The sequence below is a fragment of the Carettochelys insculpta genome, chromosome 19 (assembly GCF_033958435.1).
Source record: "Carettochelys insculpta isolate YL-2023 chromosome 19, ASM3395843v1, whole genome shotgun sequence".
Taxonomy (NCBI): Eukaryota; Metazoa; Chordata; order Testudines; family Carettochelyidae; genus Carettochelys; species Carettochelys insculpta.
In genome coordinates this window covers 21513573-21529946 of record NC_134155.1, presented here as the reverse complement: position 1 = coordinate 21529946, position 16374 = coordinate 21513573, and the positions used below count along the sequence as shown (strand labels likewise).

Sequence of the window (16374 nt, the reverse complement as noted above, 5' to 3'; positions counted from 1 at the left end):
GTCTGTGTCGTTCTGGTTCAGATGCTTTCCCATTAAATTTGCCTCTTCCTGCAAAAATAGATCACCATTGACCTTTTTGCTTCCTATACCCAGCTCCTGAAGGTGTCCCACTGGGGAAAACAGATGGTATTAGGGAAGGCAAAAGAAGTACATTCCACAGCCTTGGAAAGTCATCAAACGTGTATGTTGAGCCTGGCAAAAGAACTAGCAGTATTTCTTTTACATTGTTGCGTAGACAGGGGTTCAACAGGGCTCTGGCACGTCACAAAATAGCTCCTTTATTAGTCGCTACTTACACTCTTCAGGTCTTAAAACAGAAGTGCACTTAGACAATTATACAACAAAATAGGGCTGGGGAATCTCCAGCCTGCAAGGCTTACCATGGTCCAGCTCACAGCTTGCCTTGATTTCACCCACAAGATTTGTGGCTCCATTGTTCCTCCTCACTTTCCCCCACAACAGGGTGAGCATGCAAGTTTCCAAGCCTCAGCGCTCCCCCCCATGGCTGCAGTCTGAGCGCTGGCCCTCTGCTTCAGTGGGGGAGCCCAAAGTCTCGCCAGCTGGATCAAGCCGAACCTCTTCTGGTCAATCAGCTCTTCCTAGCAGGGGAAGTGGCTCTGCCATTCCCTTTTTCCTGCCCCCAGCACAAGGAAGCACTGTCTCTGCACCTGCAGGCTCCATCCCTGCTGCTCCCACTGGCTACAAATCGCAGCTAACGGAAGAAGCAGGGGGCAGTGCCTGCAAGTACAGGACACTGCGGAGCCACCTGTGCCTAGGAGTTGTGCCAGGTAGGTCCTCCTCCTGCACACACCCTCCAGGCTCACTCCTGCACTGTGCTCCCTGCCCAGACCCAGCACCCACACCCTTCCCCTGCACCCTTCATCCTGCCCAGAGCCTGCAAACCCAAAGTCAGCCTGCACCTCTCATTCCCACCCCACCCAGAGCCTAGGGCGACAGCCACACAGCAAAGTTATTTCGGGATAACAGCCATTATTACAAAATAACTTTGTAAGCGTCTACCCTCCGCACGCGTTATTTCAAAATACATTCAAAATAGCAGGTGTCTTATTTAGATTTTCATTAACCTCATTGCAGGAGGCCTAATGCCTATTAATGTCTTCCACTTGCGCTGCCCCAGGCGCATCCTTGGAATATCGTGGAAGGACAGAGTGTCCAACACTACTGTCCTTGAGAAAGCTGGAATCCCAACTATGCACACCCTCCTCAGGCAGCGGCGGTTCTGCTGGCTTGGCCACGTCCACAGGATGAATGATGGAAGGATCCCAAAAGACATGCTGTATGGCGAGTTAGCCTCTGGCAAAATACCTCCGGGATGCCCCCAGCTGCACTACAAAGATGTTTGCAAGAGAGACCTCAGGGAAGTAGACATCAAGCCAGACAGCTGGGAGGAGCTGGCAGACGATCGCAGCAGATGGAGGCAGGAACTATGCAAGGGCCTTCAGAAGGGTGAGTTGAGGATCAGATAGCTAGCAAAGGAGAAGCGAGCCCACAGAAAGCACAGCAAGGACCTGCCAGACACCCATTACATATGCAACAGATGCAGCAAGGACTGTCACTCTCGTGTGGGTCTTCACAGTCACAGCCGACGCTGCAAATGAGAATGCCAAACGGAACTACGAAGGGCGCGTTCCATAGTCTACGTAGACTGAAGGATGCTACTAACTATTTCAAAATCAGCGCTAAGACACAGAATAGCGCTATTTCTAAATAAACCATAATGGCCTCCAAAGGCACTATTTTGGAATAGACACTATGGCTATGTCTACACGTGCACGCACCATCGAAATAAGATATTTTGATGAATAACATCTACACATCCTCCAGGGCTGGCAACTTCGACGTTCACCTTTGACACTGGGCAGCACCACATCGAAATAGGCGCTGCGAGGGAACATCTACACACCAAAGTAGCACACATCGAAATAAGGGTGCCAGGCACAGCTGCAGACAGGGTCACAGGGCGGACTTAACAGCAAGCCGCTCCCTTAAAGGGCCCCTCCCAGACACAGTTGCACTAAACAACACAAGATCCAAAGAGCCGACAACTGGTTGCAGACCCTGTGCATGCAGCATGGATCCCCAGCTGCAGCAGCAGCAGCCAGAAGCCCTGAGCTAAGGGCTGCTGCACACGGTGACCATAGAGCCCCGCAGGGGCTGCAGAGAGAGCGTCTCTCAACCCCTCAGCTGATGGCCGCCATGGCGGACCCCGCTATTTCGATGTTGCGGGACGCGGATCGTCTACACGTGCCCTAGTTCGATGTTCAACTTCGAAGTAGGGCGCTATTCCCATCCCCTCATGGGGTTAGCGACTTCGACGTCTCGCCGCCTAACATCGATGTTAACATCAAAATAGCGCCCAGCACGTGTAGCCGTAACGGGCGCTATTTCGAAGTTGGTGCCGCTACTCCGAAGTAGCGTGCACGTGTAGACATGGCTTATGTGTCCAGACATGCTATTCTGAAATCACTGGGTGCTATTTTGAAAGGCATTCCTGTGCAGAACTGTTATTGTGAAATGAGCTATGTTGGAACAGCTGTTCTGTAATGGATTATTTCAAAATAGTGCTGCGGTGTAGACATAGCCTAGGAGGCCCCACAAGATCTACTAACCTCCCCACCCCCTGTCGGGGCTAGACTCCAAGGGAAGTTAGGCAAGTGTCTTTTGGGAGGAGGGGAGCTTCTGATTTGTGTGCAGCCCTGACTGGGTCAGTGGTCCCCAATCCAAGAAAGGTTCCCTGGCCCTGCAATAAAACAAGCGTCACAGACAAGTGTTGCAGAAGGGGTCTCACCTCACCTATTCTTATCTCTCACTGACACTCCATCGCATATTTACCGGGAAGTTCATGGCTGACAACTGCTTGAAGGGGTTTGAGGAAAATGTAGTGTAACCCAGTGCAGCCAGGGAAGTCTGGTCATGGAAGAAGGCCAAGTGCTTTCAAGGGTCTTCTGCAGAGATGGCTGGAAAAACCTGTTTTGTCCCCATCCCACCGCACCCCCCCGAAACCAAAGCTTCCAATTAAAATTGAACTTTTAAAAAATGACTTGGGGGGAAATTGAATAATTCAAATGGAAACATTGGCTTTGATTCACTGATCAGAAACCCAATGTTTGGGGGTCGTCACTTTCTTTGCACTGAATACACTGAGCACATGGAAATTACCAGACTGGATCAGCCCTCCAGGCCCATCTAACCCAAGATGATGTCACCCACAGGCACCAGGTGCTTCAGAAAGAAGGTTTAAAACCCCCAGAGTAGGTAAGTAGGGGATGATAACCTGATTCCACTCTTAGAATGAATGTCTGGAATATTTTGCTTTCCTCTCTCTCTCTCTCTCTCTCTCTGCTTTTTTCCACACCAAATTTTCAAAACTTCTTCAGCTTCTCAAAAGCTAGCATTCAGGAGTGTCCTTTTTCTCCAGCACATATTGATTTTATTGGACTGGGGAAAGGTGGAGATGGAGAAGAGCGGAAGGGGAAACAAATTCAGTATTTTTGGAGCATGGGGTTGAAAACAATGCTCCCTCTAATTTTTTTCCATCCAGGTGCAGAATAATTTTTGTTCTGTGCACTAACACCTGTGCAGACATGCACCCGTAGTAGAAACACACGCTGTGGGTGCTCTGCTAATCAGCTGGGTGGCACATGAATCCCTCAAGGCGCAGCTCACAAGGAACATTGGTTCCAAAAAATGACTTAATATTTCTGGAAGTTTTGGTTTAGTTAAAACTCTAGGGTTTTTGAGAGGTAGGAAATTGTCTTGGTTGAAAATTTTCAACCAGCTCTAGAATGCTGCCTGACACTGCAGTAGGGATCTGAAGATAGCAGACATGGTTATGCTAAAGAAGGTGTCTAACAAGTTAACACCTGAATTTTAAGAACATAAGTACAGCCATACTGGGTCAGACCATAGGTCCATCAAGCCCAGTATCCTGTCTTCCAACAGTGGCCGATGCCAGGTGCCCCAGAGGGAATTAACCAAACAGGTAATCATAAAGTGATCAATTCCCTGTCACCCATTTTGAGTCTCTGCCAAACAAAGGCTAGGAACACCCTCCATGCCCATCCTGGCTCACAGCCATTAATGGACCTATGCTCTCTGAATTTATCTAGTTCTTTTTTGAACCCTGTTGAAATCCTGGCCTTCACAATATCCTCTGGCAAGGAGTTCCACAGGTTGACTGTGCATCATATGAATATTCCCTTTTATTTTAAACCTGCTGCCTATTAATTTCATTTGGTGACCTCCTGTGTTGTGAGGAGTAAATAACGATTCCTTATTTATTTTTTCCACACAGATCATGATTTTATATACCTCTATCATATCCCCCCTTAATTGTCTTTTTTCCAAGCTAAAAAGTCCCAATCTTATTAATCGCTCCTCATATGGCAGAATTCCATAACCTCAATCACTTTTGTTTCACTTTTCTGAACCTTCTCCAATTCCAATATATCTTTTCTGAGATGGCGCAATCACATCTGTACACAGTATTCGAGATGTAGACGTACCATGGATTTACATAGAGGTAGTAACAGAGAGAAAGCTGTGCTGGTCTATAAATTATCAAAACAAAAAAGCAGTCAAGTAGCACTTTAAAGACTAACAAAATAATTTATTAGGTGAGCTTTCGTGGGACAGACCCACTTCTTCAGACCATAGCCATACCAGAACAGAACAGCCTTAAATATTGAGTCTGTTCTGGTATGGCTACAGTCTGAAGAACCGGGTCTGTCCCACAAAAGTTCACCTAATAAATTATTTTGTTAGTCTTTAAAGTGCTACTTTACTGCTTTTTTGTTTACAGAGAGGTAATATGACATTTTCTGTCTTATTATCTATTGCTTTCTTAATGAATCCCAACATTTTGTTAGCTTTTTTGACTGCCGCTGCACAGTCAGTGGATGTTTTCAGAGAACTATCCACAATGACTCCAAGATCTCTTTCTTGAGTGGTAACAGCTAAGTCAGACCCAATCGTGCTATATGTATAGTTGGGATTATATTTTCCAATGTGCATTACTTTGCATTTATCAACACTGAATTTCATCTGCCATTTTGTTGCCCAGTCACCCAATTTATTAAGATCCTTTTGTAGCTTTTCACAGTCTGCTTGGGACTTAACTATTTTGAGTAGTTTTGTGTCATCTGCAAATTTTGCCACCTCACTGTCTATCCCTTTTTCCAGATAATTTATAAATATGTTGAATAGGACCAGTCCCAGTACAAGACGCCACGATTTACCTCTCTGCATTCTGAAAATTATCTGTTTATTCCTACCCTTTGTTTTCAATCTTTTAACCAGTTACCAATCCAAGAGAGGGTCTTCCCTCTTATCCCATGACTGTTAACTTTGCTTAACAGCCTTTGGTGAGGTATCTTGTCAAAGGCTTTCTGTAAATCTAAGTACACTATATCCACAGGATCCCCCTTGTCCACATGCTTGTTGACCCTTTCAGAAATGCTAATAGATTGATGAGGCACATCTTCCCTTTACAAAAGCCATGTTGATTCTTCTCCAACAAATTATGTTCATCAGTGTTTTCTGACCTTTCTGTTCTTTACTCTGTGCTTGTGAGAGAGTTTCAACCAGTTTGCTTGGTACTGAAGACAGACTAACTGGCCTGTAGTTGCCAAGATCACCTCTGAAGCCTATCCTCCAGTCATCTGGAGCAGAAGCTGACTTAAATGACGGCTTACGAACTACAGTTAGTACTGCAATTTCACATTTGAGTTTCTTCAGAACTCTTGGGTGAATGCAATCTGGTCTTGGCAACTTATTACTATTTAGTTTATCAGTTTGTTCCAAAGCCTCTTCTAACGACACCTCAATTTGAGACAGTTCATCAGATTTGTTACCTGAAAAGAATTGCTCAGGTTTAGGAATCTCCCTCATATCCTCAGCCATGAAGACTGATGCAAAGCAATAATTTAATTTCTCTGCAATGACCTTTTCATCCCTGAGTGCTCCTTTAGCATCTCAATCATCCGGTGGCCCCACTGGTTGTTTAGCAGGCTTCCTGCTTCCGATGTGCTTACAAAACATTTTTTTGCTATTACTTTTTGACTCTTTGGCTAGCTGTTCTTCAAATTCTTTTTTGGCCTTCCTAATTATATTTTTGCACTTCACTTGGCACAGTTTATGTTCCGTTCTATTTTCCTCACTAGCGTTTAACTTCCATGTTTTAAATGATGCCTTTTTGTCTCTCACTGCCTCTTTCCCTTTATTGTTTAACTCATGGTGGCACTGTTTTGGTTCTCTTACTACATTTCCTAAATTGGGGTAAACAGTTAAGTTGAGCCTCTATTATGGTGTCTTTAAAATGTTTCCCTGCAGCTGGCAGAGATTTTACTCTAGGTACTCTACCTTTTAATTTCTGTTTAACTAACTTCCTCATTTTTGTGTAGTCCCCCATTCTGAAATTAATTACTACAGTCTTGGGCTGCTGTAGTATTTTCCCAGCCACAGGAATGTTAAATGTAACTATATTATGGTCACTCTTACCCAGAGGCCCAGACACATTCACCTCTTGGACCAGATCCTGTGCTCCCAATCTTTGTTCATGTGTCCTGCTAGATCTGAACTTTCCCCAGAGTTCACAGCTCAGGGGCTGAGCTAAGGTAGCAGCTTCTCATGCTGACCCACTTTTTAAAGTGTCCAGCACAGAATTCCTACACTGTTCCGGTACAGTAGGTGTTGCTTACTAAGTCCACCTGGGAGCTGAGAGCGACTCCAGGGGCAGAGGAGACAATAGCTTTTTTGCACAGCCTTCCTGTCTCTGGGTACATCTATATTTACCGGAAGATCAACCTGATCAGGGTTGATCTGGAGTTTGATTTTGTATGCGTAGTGGAGACGCGCAAAATTGAACTATCGGGCCTCAATGGTCCACCCCTGTACTCCTCAATCTTGTGAGGAGAAAGGGAGGCTATCAATGGGAGTGTTTCTCCCTTCAACCTCCCTCAGTGAGGATGGCCAGGTAAGTTGATTGTATATATGTTGATTATAGCTATGGAACTGCGTATGTAGGAGTGAGTTTCAAGTCTAAGAATCCCACGCAGAGGGCTGTGTTTGGGCCCTAATCGATAGGCAGACACATGCAGGTGATGGATTAAAACGAAGTAATGGACTGTGCCTTTCAAAAGGGGTTTGGTGTAGGATCCTCTTTCTTGCTTACATGGACACAAGAAATGATGCCCACCTGCAGCGTCCATCTTCTCATGCTGGAATCTGAAACTGGATGCGTACAGCTGAGTTTGGCATTGCTGTATCAGAGCAGCCAAGAATCACCCTAAATAAATGTGTGCTTTGGCAGGACTGCATGGATGAATAAGGAGGTCTCCAGTAACAGTAACATTAATCCTTCATTTGAAAAAAATCATACTGGCCTGGAAGCACCTAAATTGGACAGGGTCCTGTTAGCCCAGATTTTCAAATGTGGGATCTGTATTAACTTCTCATTCCCATGTAGAAAGTTTCCTCCCCTTCTACCCACCCTACCCCCTTGCCACCTCCAATAGACCTGGTGAATGAGATCAGAGAGTAAAATCTCTGGCCCACTGAAGTCATAGCAAACTCTCCACTGACATGGATGTGGCCAGAATTTCACCTCCCACATCTGCACTGTATTCACAGGTGTGATTGCAACTACAGGTTGAGCCTCTCTAGTGCAACACCCTCAGGACCTGACCAGTGCTGAACCAGAGAATTTTCTGAACCATGGGAGGTCAGTGTTGTCTAGCAGCATTACCAATGTTTCTACTGCTTACTGAGCTCTTAGAAGACATTTAGAAGTAATTAGAGCTAAATAACAGCACAGCACAAAGAGCCAGGTCTCCTCAATAAACTTTGCGGGACCACATGAAACTTGGCCAGACCCATGATAAGTGGACGTCTGGTGAACTAAAATCATGCGTGACCACAGATGTTGCCAGACGAGAGTGCCAGACTGCAGAGGTTCAACCTGTAGTATAAGCCTATCCACACGGCTTTAATCTAGCCAGTGGTGCTAAAAATGAGCAGTGAACTTGCATCACTGCAGAAGCCGGCACAGAGTGGACAAGCCCTCCTGGAACCTTGGAACTCTCATTGCATGCCTGCCAGGGCTCCATGCTGCTGCAGCTCTGCTACTATTTTTAGCTGCACTAGCGCAATGACAACTTATGTGTGCTTATGCCAGCTGCTGTCACAGCTCTGAGTGCAGGGTGGACATACCAGAGGAGGAGAGAAATTCCACCAAACTGCTGACCTGAGCAGAACTCCACACAGGCTTCATGTTAGCTTCAGGTGATGTGCAGGCTTAAAAATGAAATAGAGCCTGAAAATCACTTTAAACAATTGGTATCCTCCAGCTGTCTACCTCCTGCCCCCCACCCCACCGCAAAACTTCCCTGCGCTACAGAAACATACCAGGCACTCTTGGCCCTGCAGAAGTCAAAGCCATCAATCAGATTAATGTAAATTCAATACTTTTTGTTGTCTTCTAGGACTGCTCAAGGTAGCTCCAGCTGTAAGAGCTTTCTCACCTCTCCCCAGGGGATCTGCAGAGGCAGCTGCTCTGAATGACATCACTGGTAAGTGGGACTGACAGCTCAGGCCAAGAGCTGTCTGAAACATAGTACAGAACCAGTGACCTGTGCTGAGAAATCCAACCCCCTTTTCATAGCACTCACAGCCTGCACCGCAGATTAACAGGCTGGAGGGGGAAGCTATACTCCTGCATGGAAGCACAAGACTCTCATGCTGTCGTCTTTGGCAGATACAAAATGTTGGGCCTGCCCCTTGCATTTTGGCCATGCTCAGGGGGTTAAATGTGATTCCCAGCACATGGCAAAATAAAGAGCCACCAAAACAGAGGAGTTGGGAAGAAAATATCACTGGGAGAGATAAGCAAGGTGGTTTCCTCTGCGAGGCACCTTATTAAAGAGGGAGAAATAGAGGCGCAAGGCAGCACAATGAATTATATAAGGCCCTGCTTGGGATCTGGGAGCCCTGGCCCTGCCCAGTTTGCTGTGTGACTTGGGGTAAGTCACTTTGTCTCTGTTTAGTCCCCCTAAACCAGTGGTTCCCAACATGGAGTCTGCAAGGGTATTGCAGGGGGTCTGTCAAAAAGACAAGATAAATAAAAATGATCATAGAAACGAAGTTTGTAACTTTACAGTTTATTTAAATCAATTATATATTGATCAGTTGGACTGATCACTTTCCCAGATAATTAGACCAACAATTGTTGGCCACATGTGCTATGTTCACAAGTGAGTGAACTGTAAGCACACCCCACTTGGTGCTGAATATATTTGCTGAATATATTTATTAGAACGAGGTCCCGATGAAACCACGTTAGCACCTTCATTCTTATTGGAACTCAGCAGACATGCATAAACTGCTGTCTATAATGTGATTCAAACCCAGAACGCCTTTGTCATAGTCAAGGACGACATCATATTTCCACAGGTTGACAGCATTGGTTGTGGGAAAGGAGTATATACATATATATAGATAGATAGATCAGTTGGACTGATCGCTTTCCCAGATAATTAGACCAACAACTGTTGGCCTCGTGTGGTACATTCACAAGCAAGTGAACTGTAAGCACATCCCACGTGGGGGCGGGAGGGGAGAGAGAGACTTGTTTCCCACAACTGATGCTGCGAACCCATGGAGATATGGTATCGTCCTTGACTATGACAAATATGTCCCAGGTTCACATTATGCTATAGTTTATGTATGTATGATGAGTTCTAATAAGAAGGAAACAGGTCACATGCTAATGTGGTTTCATTGGAATCTTATTTTAATAAATATATTCAACCCCGACTGCGGTGTGCTTACAGTTCACTTGCTTGTGAACGTAGCACACGTGGCCAACAGTTGTGGTCTAATTATCTGGGAAAGCGATCAGTCCAACTGATCTGTCTATATACTCCTTTCCCACAACTGATGCTGTGAACCTGTGGAGATATGGTATCATCCTTGATTATGACAAAGGTGTCCCACGTTCAAATCGTGCTATAGACAGCAGTTTACACATGGCTGATGAGTTCCAATAAGAACAAAACCAGTCACGTGCTAATGTGGTTTCATTAGAACCTTATTCTAACAATCAATTATTTTTATATGAAATACCTTCAGATAAGGTTATTAATTGCTATCCAGAAATCTATGCTGTGGTTTTCTTTTTCATTTAACAATGTGTACATATTGGCTAGAATTGGCTTTGATAGGGGTCTGCGAACGGTTCGGGGAGGCGACCGGGGAGACCGTATTAGTGAAAAGGTTGGGAACCACTGCTCTAAATTATAAATTCTCTGGGCTAGGGACTATCCCTTACTGCATTTACATTCCATACTTAGTGCAAGGGGGCTCTGCCTCTCACTTGGGTCTTGTATTCATGAGTGCAGTGGCAGTAGTGACTAACAGTAGTGACATGAAAAATGCATCATAAACAGTCTCGGAGGGGCAGCCATGTTAGTCTGTAGCTACACAAATAACAAGCAGTCCTGTGGCACCTTGGAGACTAACACATGTATTAGGTCATGAGCTTTTGTGGGTAAAACCCACTTCCTCAGATGAAAATGGAGATGACAAACAGGGTTTTTATAGCAGGGGGCAGGGCATGTGGGGACAGGGGGAGAAAGTTACCTGTCATTATGTAGCACTAGTTGGAAATTGCCCTTATAATGCATAAGAGAGTTAAGGTCTCTATTTTGGCCAAAGTTAAAGGTGTCACATTTGTAAATGAATTCCAGTTCAGATGTCTCCCTCTATAATCTTGTGGTAAAAGTCTTTAGCAGAAGAATGGCTACTTTCAAAGACCTTACTAAATGTCCAGGGAGGTTAAAGTGTTCCCCTACAGATTTATGTGTGATCTCATTCCTGATGTCAGATTTATGTCCATTCATCCTTTGGCGCAGAGACTGTCCAGTTTGTCCAATATACATGGCAGAGGAACATTTGCAGACCTGTGTTCCCAAAAGCATGGTGGCTCAATGCTACTATGAATCTGTAACAGCTATTAATGTTGTAAATATGCAGAAAGATCACATTTGGGCCCGGCTGGATGCAAAGATATTTTTGCTTGAAAATGAGCCCACTTCTGCCTTTTAAAGCATCCTCGTTCTTTAGTGAACTGTAAAAACTTTCTTTCATAATGCACAGGAAGCTATTTGCACCCCCTTTCTACTCTATTAGGCACATTTTGCACACTCCTATCAAGCACTCCTTTCCTGAACTGTGAAAATGTTCAAATCTCAATTCCCCACTGTCTCTGATTTCAAAAATGGGGAAACTGAGGCAGAGAGGGTAGCTAACATCAAAGCATGCAATCCACTGCCCATTAAAGTAAAATATTTCTTCTGACTTCAGTGGGAACAGTCTGTTTATGGTGCCATGATCACAGCATCTGAGCACTTCATAATCTTTATATTGATCCTTACCATACTCCTCTGAGGTAGGAAAGTTCTGCTATTTCAGTTCTACAGAGGAAGGATTAAATGACTTGCCCATGGTCGCTTAGAAAGTCTGTGGCAGAGAAAGGACTTGAGCCCAGATGTTGAGTCCTGTAGACTGGCACCTGACACACTAGACCATTCTTTTTCTCTTAACCAGTCTCGTCCTTATTGTGAGCAGGACTGAACCAGAAATACATGCATTAGTAATAAGGATAAAACAGACACCAGGTATCAGTTTCTGATATTCTTGTGGGCTTTTCCCCCCTATCCTGGAGGTGACGTTCATGGGGCCAGAATTTCACCCTATTGCTCTTGTCCCAAAATAATTTTTCTCAGTGAAAAAAAATATGAACTACCCGTAGCTAGCATTCCCTGTCAGCTGAGCACTTGGGCACCTACCCCAGAAGAGATTCAAGATTTTGAGTGAGTATACAGCCAGCAGCATGTGTTTCTATTGGCAGTGCACATCCACACATGCCCGAGTGCACATAAGAAAATTTATTCTGCCTATGGATGGAAAAAGATAGAGGGAATGTTGACTACCACTAAATATTTTATATTAGCTTATACCATACTGCATAATATAATTAATGATTTAGATATTGGCATAGAAAGTACGCTTATTAAGTTTGCAGATGATACCAAGTTGGGAGGGGTTGCAACTGCTTTGGAGGATAGGGCCATAATTCAAAATGATCTGGATAAATTGGAGAAATGGTCTGAGGTAAACAGGATGAAGTTTAATAAGGACAAATGCAAAGTGCTCCACTTGGGAAGGAACAATCAGTTTCACACATACAGAATGGGGAGAGACTGTCTAGGAATGACTAGAGCAGAAAGGGATCTAGGGATTATAGTGGACCACAAGCTAAATATGAGTCAACAGTGTGATGCTGTTGCAAAAAAAGCAAATATGATTCTGGGATGCATTAATAGGTGTGTTGTGAACAAGACACAAGAAGTCATTCTTCCGCTCTACTCTACGCTGGTTAGGCCTCAGCTGGAGTATTGTATCCAGTTCTGGGCACCGCAGTTCAAAAAGGATGTGGAGAAACTAGAGAGGGTCCAGAAAAGAGTGACAAGAATGATTAAAGGTCTAGAAAATGAGACCTATGAAAAAAGGTTGAAAGAATTGGGCTTGTTTAGTTTGGAAAAGAGAAGATTGAGGGGAGACATGATAGCTGTTTTCAGGTATCTAAAAGGGAGTCATACGGAGGAAGGAGAAAACTTGTTCTTCTTGGCCTCTGAGGATAGAACAAGTGGCAACGGGCTTAAACTGCAGCAAGGGAGGTTTAGGTTGGACATTAGGAAAAAGTTCCTAACTGTCAGGGTGGTCAAACCATGGAATAAATTGCCAAGGGAGGTTGTGGAATCTCCATCGCTGGAGATATTTAAGAACAGGTGAGATAGATGTCTATCAGGGATGGTTTAGATAGTACTTGGTCCTGCCTTTGGGGTAGGGGGCTGGACTCAATGGCCTCTCGAGGTCCCTTCCAGTCCTAGTGTTCTCTGATTCTAAGCCAAACCTCATTAGATGCACCCCTAGTGAACTGGAGGTCTCTCCACTGACTCAGCACCTGATTATGAATTGCAACGTGTTTATTTCTAGCAGTAAAAAGGAAATATTGCTAATCTTAATGGAACTGTAACTAGGAACAGCTCTTCTATCCAAGCAGTTACACTCTGCCCTGCGCCTTCCTATCTGAGTGCCTCCTAGTAGCATGACTGCACCTGTTGCCCCTGGTTCATGTCATTAGTGAACTGCCACAAAACTGTGAAACTGGCAACACTGCCAATACTGGTTGGTTTTGTCACACAAGTCATGTGATGCCTGAAGACTTCACTCTGGGAGTCATGTTGATTACATGAGTATCTCAGCTGTCCTTTTAAGAACAGGAAATGTCTAGCTCCCATGGCTGTAGACATAATTTTGAAAACATGACCCACGTGTTCAAAAGCCAGATGGTAAAAAATAACGCTTTTAAAAAAATCTTATTATTTTTTAAATAGTGAGTGTTAGCAATACTGAGTGTAGCTGATCATTCTGATCTATAGTCCTGACCTGAAATCCTGTGGACCAAGTGGAAAGATTCCCATTGATTTGAGCAGGCTTTGAATCAGGAGCTGTGATCTTTGTTACGCATCTACAACAGGGCAAATCCTTAAACACTTATCAAGTCAATAAGAAAACTTGCACTATCCTCCGCAAGGGATTTCCTGAAGGACTGAGTAAAGCCTCACCATACATTAGCTGCAGCAACTGCCCCAGTGGCTTGTTGGCCCTTTGTGACAACATGAAATGAGTTATTTGATCCTTTGTGTTCTAAAGCCTGTGGTGAAAGTGAGGAGTGAGCAAATCTTTCAGTGACGATCCCTTTGGAAGATTGCAACAAATCAAATGAAACTGCACCGTAGAACCACCTTGGCTCAACTCCATCCAGTGCAGCCCCTAGCTACCCAGATTAGTCTGCAGTGCAATTTGCAGGTGACTCCAACACCTGCCCATGGTCAAGCGCTTTAAAAGCTCTCAGTTCTTCATATTCCGAGGGTCTTAGGATGAGTTTAGTACTGACTCATGTATTGATCTTGAGCCTCGGTTACCTTAGGATAGTTTTGCATAATCTGTGGGGCAGAAGGGGATCTGCAGCTGACAAGGACCCTGACAGGGTGGGAAAGGTGTCCACTGTCTGACTGCAACCTCCAGGTGGTATGAACTGTGTCCGCCCCTCTGTTCTTTGTAAGCCATAAGCAATTTGCCTGGGTATCAGGTTTCCAGCAGAGTTCCTGCTCTGTGGGGTTTCCATATGCCATGCTAGAGATCAGCATAGCACTGACATAGCACTTTCATCTGCTCTTGCAAGTTTGGCGTTTGGAACCCAGCTTTATCCTCTAGGGCCCATTCTCAGAGCCAGACCCCTGTCCAGCAGGCGGTGGGTGCCGCGGGGAAATCTCCCTTCTGGAGAACACTAAATCACCCCCAGCAGGCAGGAATTCTATTGCCACTCATAAAGCCCCCTGAAGGGAGAGCGTGTTTGGCCTTTGGCACACTGCACAGTTTCCTGAGGCAGGGATTCCTCTGGACCGGAGCCTGAGGGCGCTCGATATAACCAGGGCATTTCCAGCTTCCCTCCTCATTCATACAATCCCCTTTTCCAGAAGGAGGCCTGATTCAGTGGAGCTTTGCCCGTTTACACCCTCTGGAGACCTGGCCCCACATGCGCAGAGACCAACACATTTTTTTTAAACCCTTCAAGGAAGGAAACTAGATAAAACCAGCCCTGGAGAAGCTTCTGTTGAGAGTGACATCAGCCAGTAACTTCCTCCAATTTCAAACAGAGCGCTGCCGAGCCAGGATCTCTGCCTAGCCTTGATCTGTCCCGGCTGCCAGTTGATTTGATTAAAATTGAACAGACCTTGTCACCTCCCCCACTCCCCTTTACTGAGACCCCCCCCTTAAATCCTCCTCCGAAACCCACCCCCCACTCACTCATGCATCTGACGAAGTGGGTCTTTGCCCATGGAAGCTTAGCTCCAAAATATCTGTTAGTCTGTACGGTGCCACAGGACTTTTTGTTGATTTGATAAAAGGGAGCCAAATTGCTGAGCTGGCCCAGGTCACAAACCAGCCACCTTTGTCAAGGGTTATGATCAGAACCACAAAAGAGGGGGCACCAGCCTTTGGAAAATGCCTGGTCTAGTCCCTCCTGCGCACTGGTGGGGATGGGTGCCCAAGCCCCCTCCCAGCACCCTGCAGGGCCCAACCTTCCCAAGCACCCATGCAAGGATGCACTCCCCCTTCCCAGGAGCGCTCACCTGGTTCTTGCCAGTCATGGACAAGGTGGCATGGCTCGAGAACCTGGCCAGCCGTGCGCCAGCCCCCGGGGAGCCGGCTCCTCCGGTGGGGCTCCCCGCGGCTGCCCCGCACTCCGCAGCCCAGCTGTCCGGCAGCCCCGCCGACCTGCTGAGGGCTTCCACCTGCCTGGCCAGGCGCTCCACCTGGGCTCGCAGCCGCTGGTTCTCCTGCTGCAGCTCGGCCACCGTGCGCGCCAGCGGGCTGGCGAGGCGCAGCACCTCCTCCACTTGCCGGTCCACCCCTTGCTTGAAGACCTGGATGTCCACATGGATCTCTCGCACGGCGCCCCGCAGCGTGTCCTCGTAGCGCCCCAGCGCCTCGCACACGCTCTGCGCGTCCTGGCTGCTGAGGTCGGCGATGTCGCTGGCCACCCCGTCCATGCTGCGGGCAGGGCGCCTGGCTCCGGCCCCCCGAGGCGCAGCCAGCCGGCCCTGGTACGGGAAAGCGGGAGAACCGCTGGAGGGAGGCACCAGCGCCCCCCGCTGCCCAGCACCTGCCGGCCGGGCCGGGCACTCACCGCTCGCTCCGCCGCGCTCCGCGCATCCTCCCGCACCCGGGGCGCAAGGAAGCCCCAGCCCCGCCGCGAGGGAGGGAGGGAGGCAGGGCGGAGCAGCGCGGCCGCCTGCGTCTCTCTCCGGCTGCCCAGAGGAGGAGGCGCTGCGATTGCAGGTGGGGAGGGGGCCGGCTGCCGGGCTCGGGCGGCGCGAAGGGCTGGGACCTAGGGCAGCCGGGGGAGGGGAGGAGCCGCGCTGCTCTCTCCTGTGTTGCTTGGACGCCGTTGCCAAAGTCAACATTCCCGCCCCACTCCGGCACCGACGTGCTCCCCCCTAGACGCAGCTGCATGCGCCCGCCCCGAGAGCCGCACGCACCTCCCAGCACACGGGCAGGCGGGCGGGTGTTTCCCGGAGACCCAGTAGGTGTGGTATCCCCCCCCGTCCACCCCCAGTCTCTCTCTCTCTCACACACACACACACACGCACACCAGTGTTCACCATAAGCTAAGCTCTGGGGCAGCCACGCAGGAGAGATTCAACTGAGGCCCAGTTGATTAGCACA

The 16374-nt window shown here is 47.0% G+C and overlaps 1 protein-coding gene across 2 annotated transcripts in view; it reads right to left on the bottom strand.

The window, feature by feature from the left end:
• Nucleotides 1-16028, bottom strand: part of SMTNL2 (smoothelin like 2) — a 64662-nt gene extending 48634 nt beyond the window's left edge. The window contains exon 1 of one of the 2 annotated variants that reach the window (XM_075013557.1): nucleotides 15279-16028. In XM_075013557.1, the coding sequence (XP_074869658.1) occupies nucleotides 15279-15698 (420 nt within the window). In that variant the 5' untranslated portion in view covers nucleotides 15699-16028. The remainder of the gene's footprint in view (nucleotides 1-15278) is intronic. The other variant, XM_075013556.1, reaches the window with a different exon arrangement.
• Nucleotides 16029-16374: the final 346 nt, after the last annotated feature.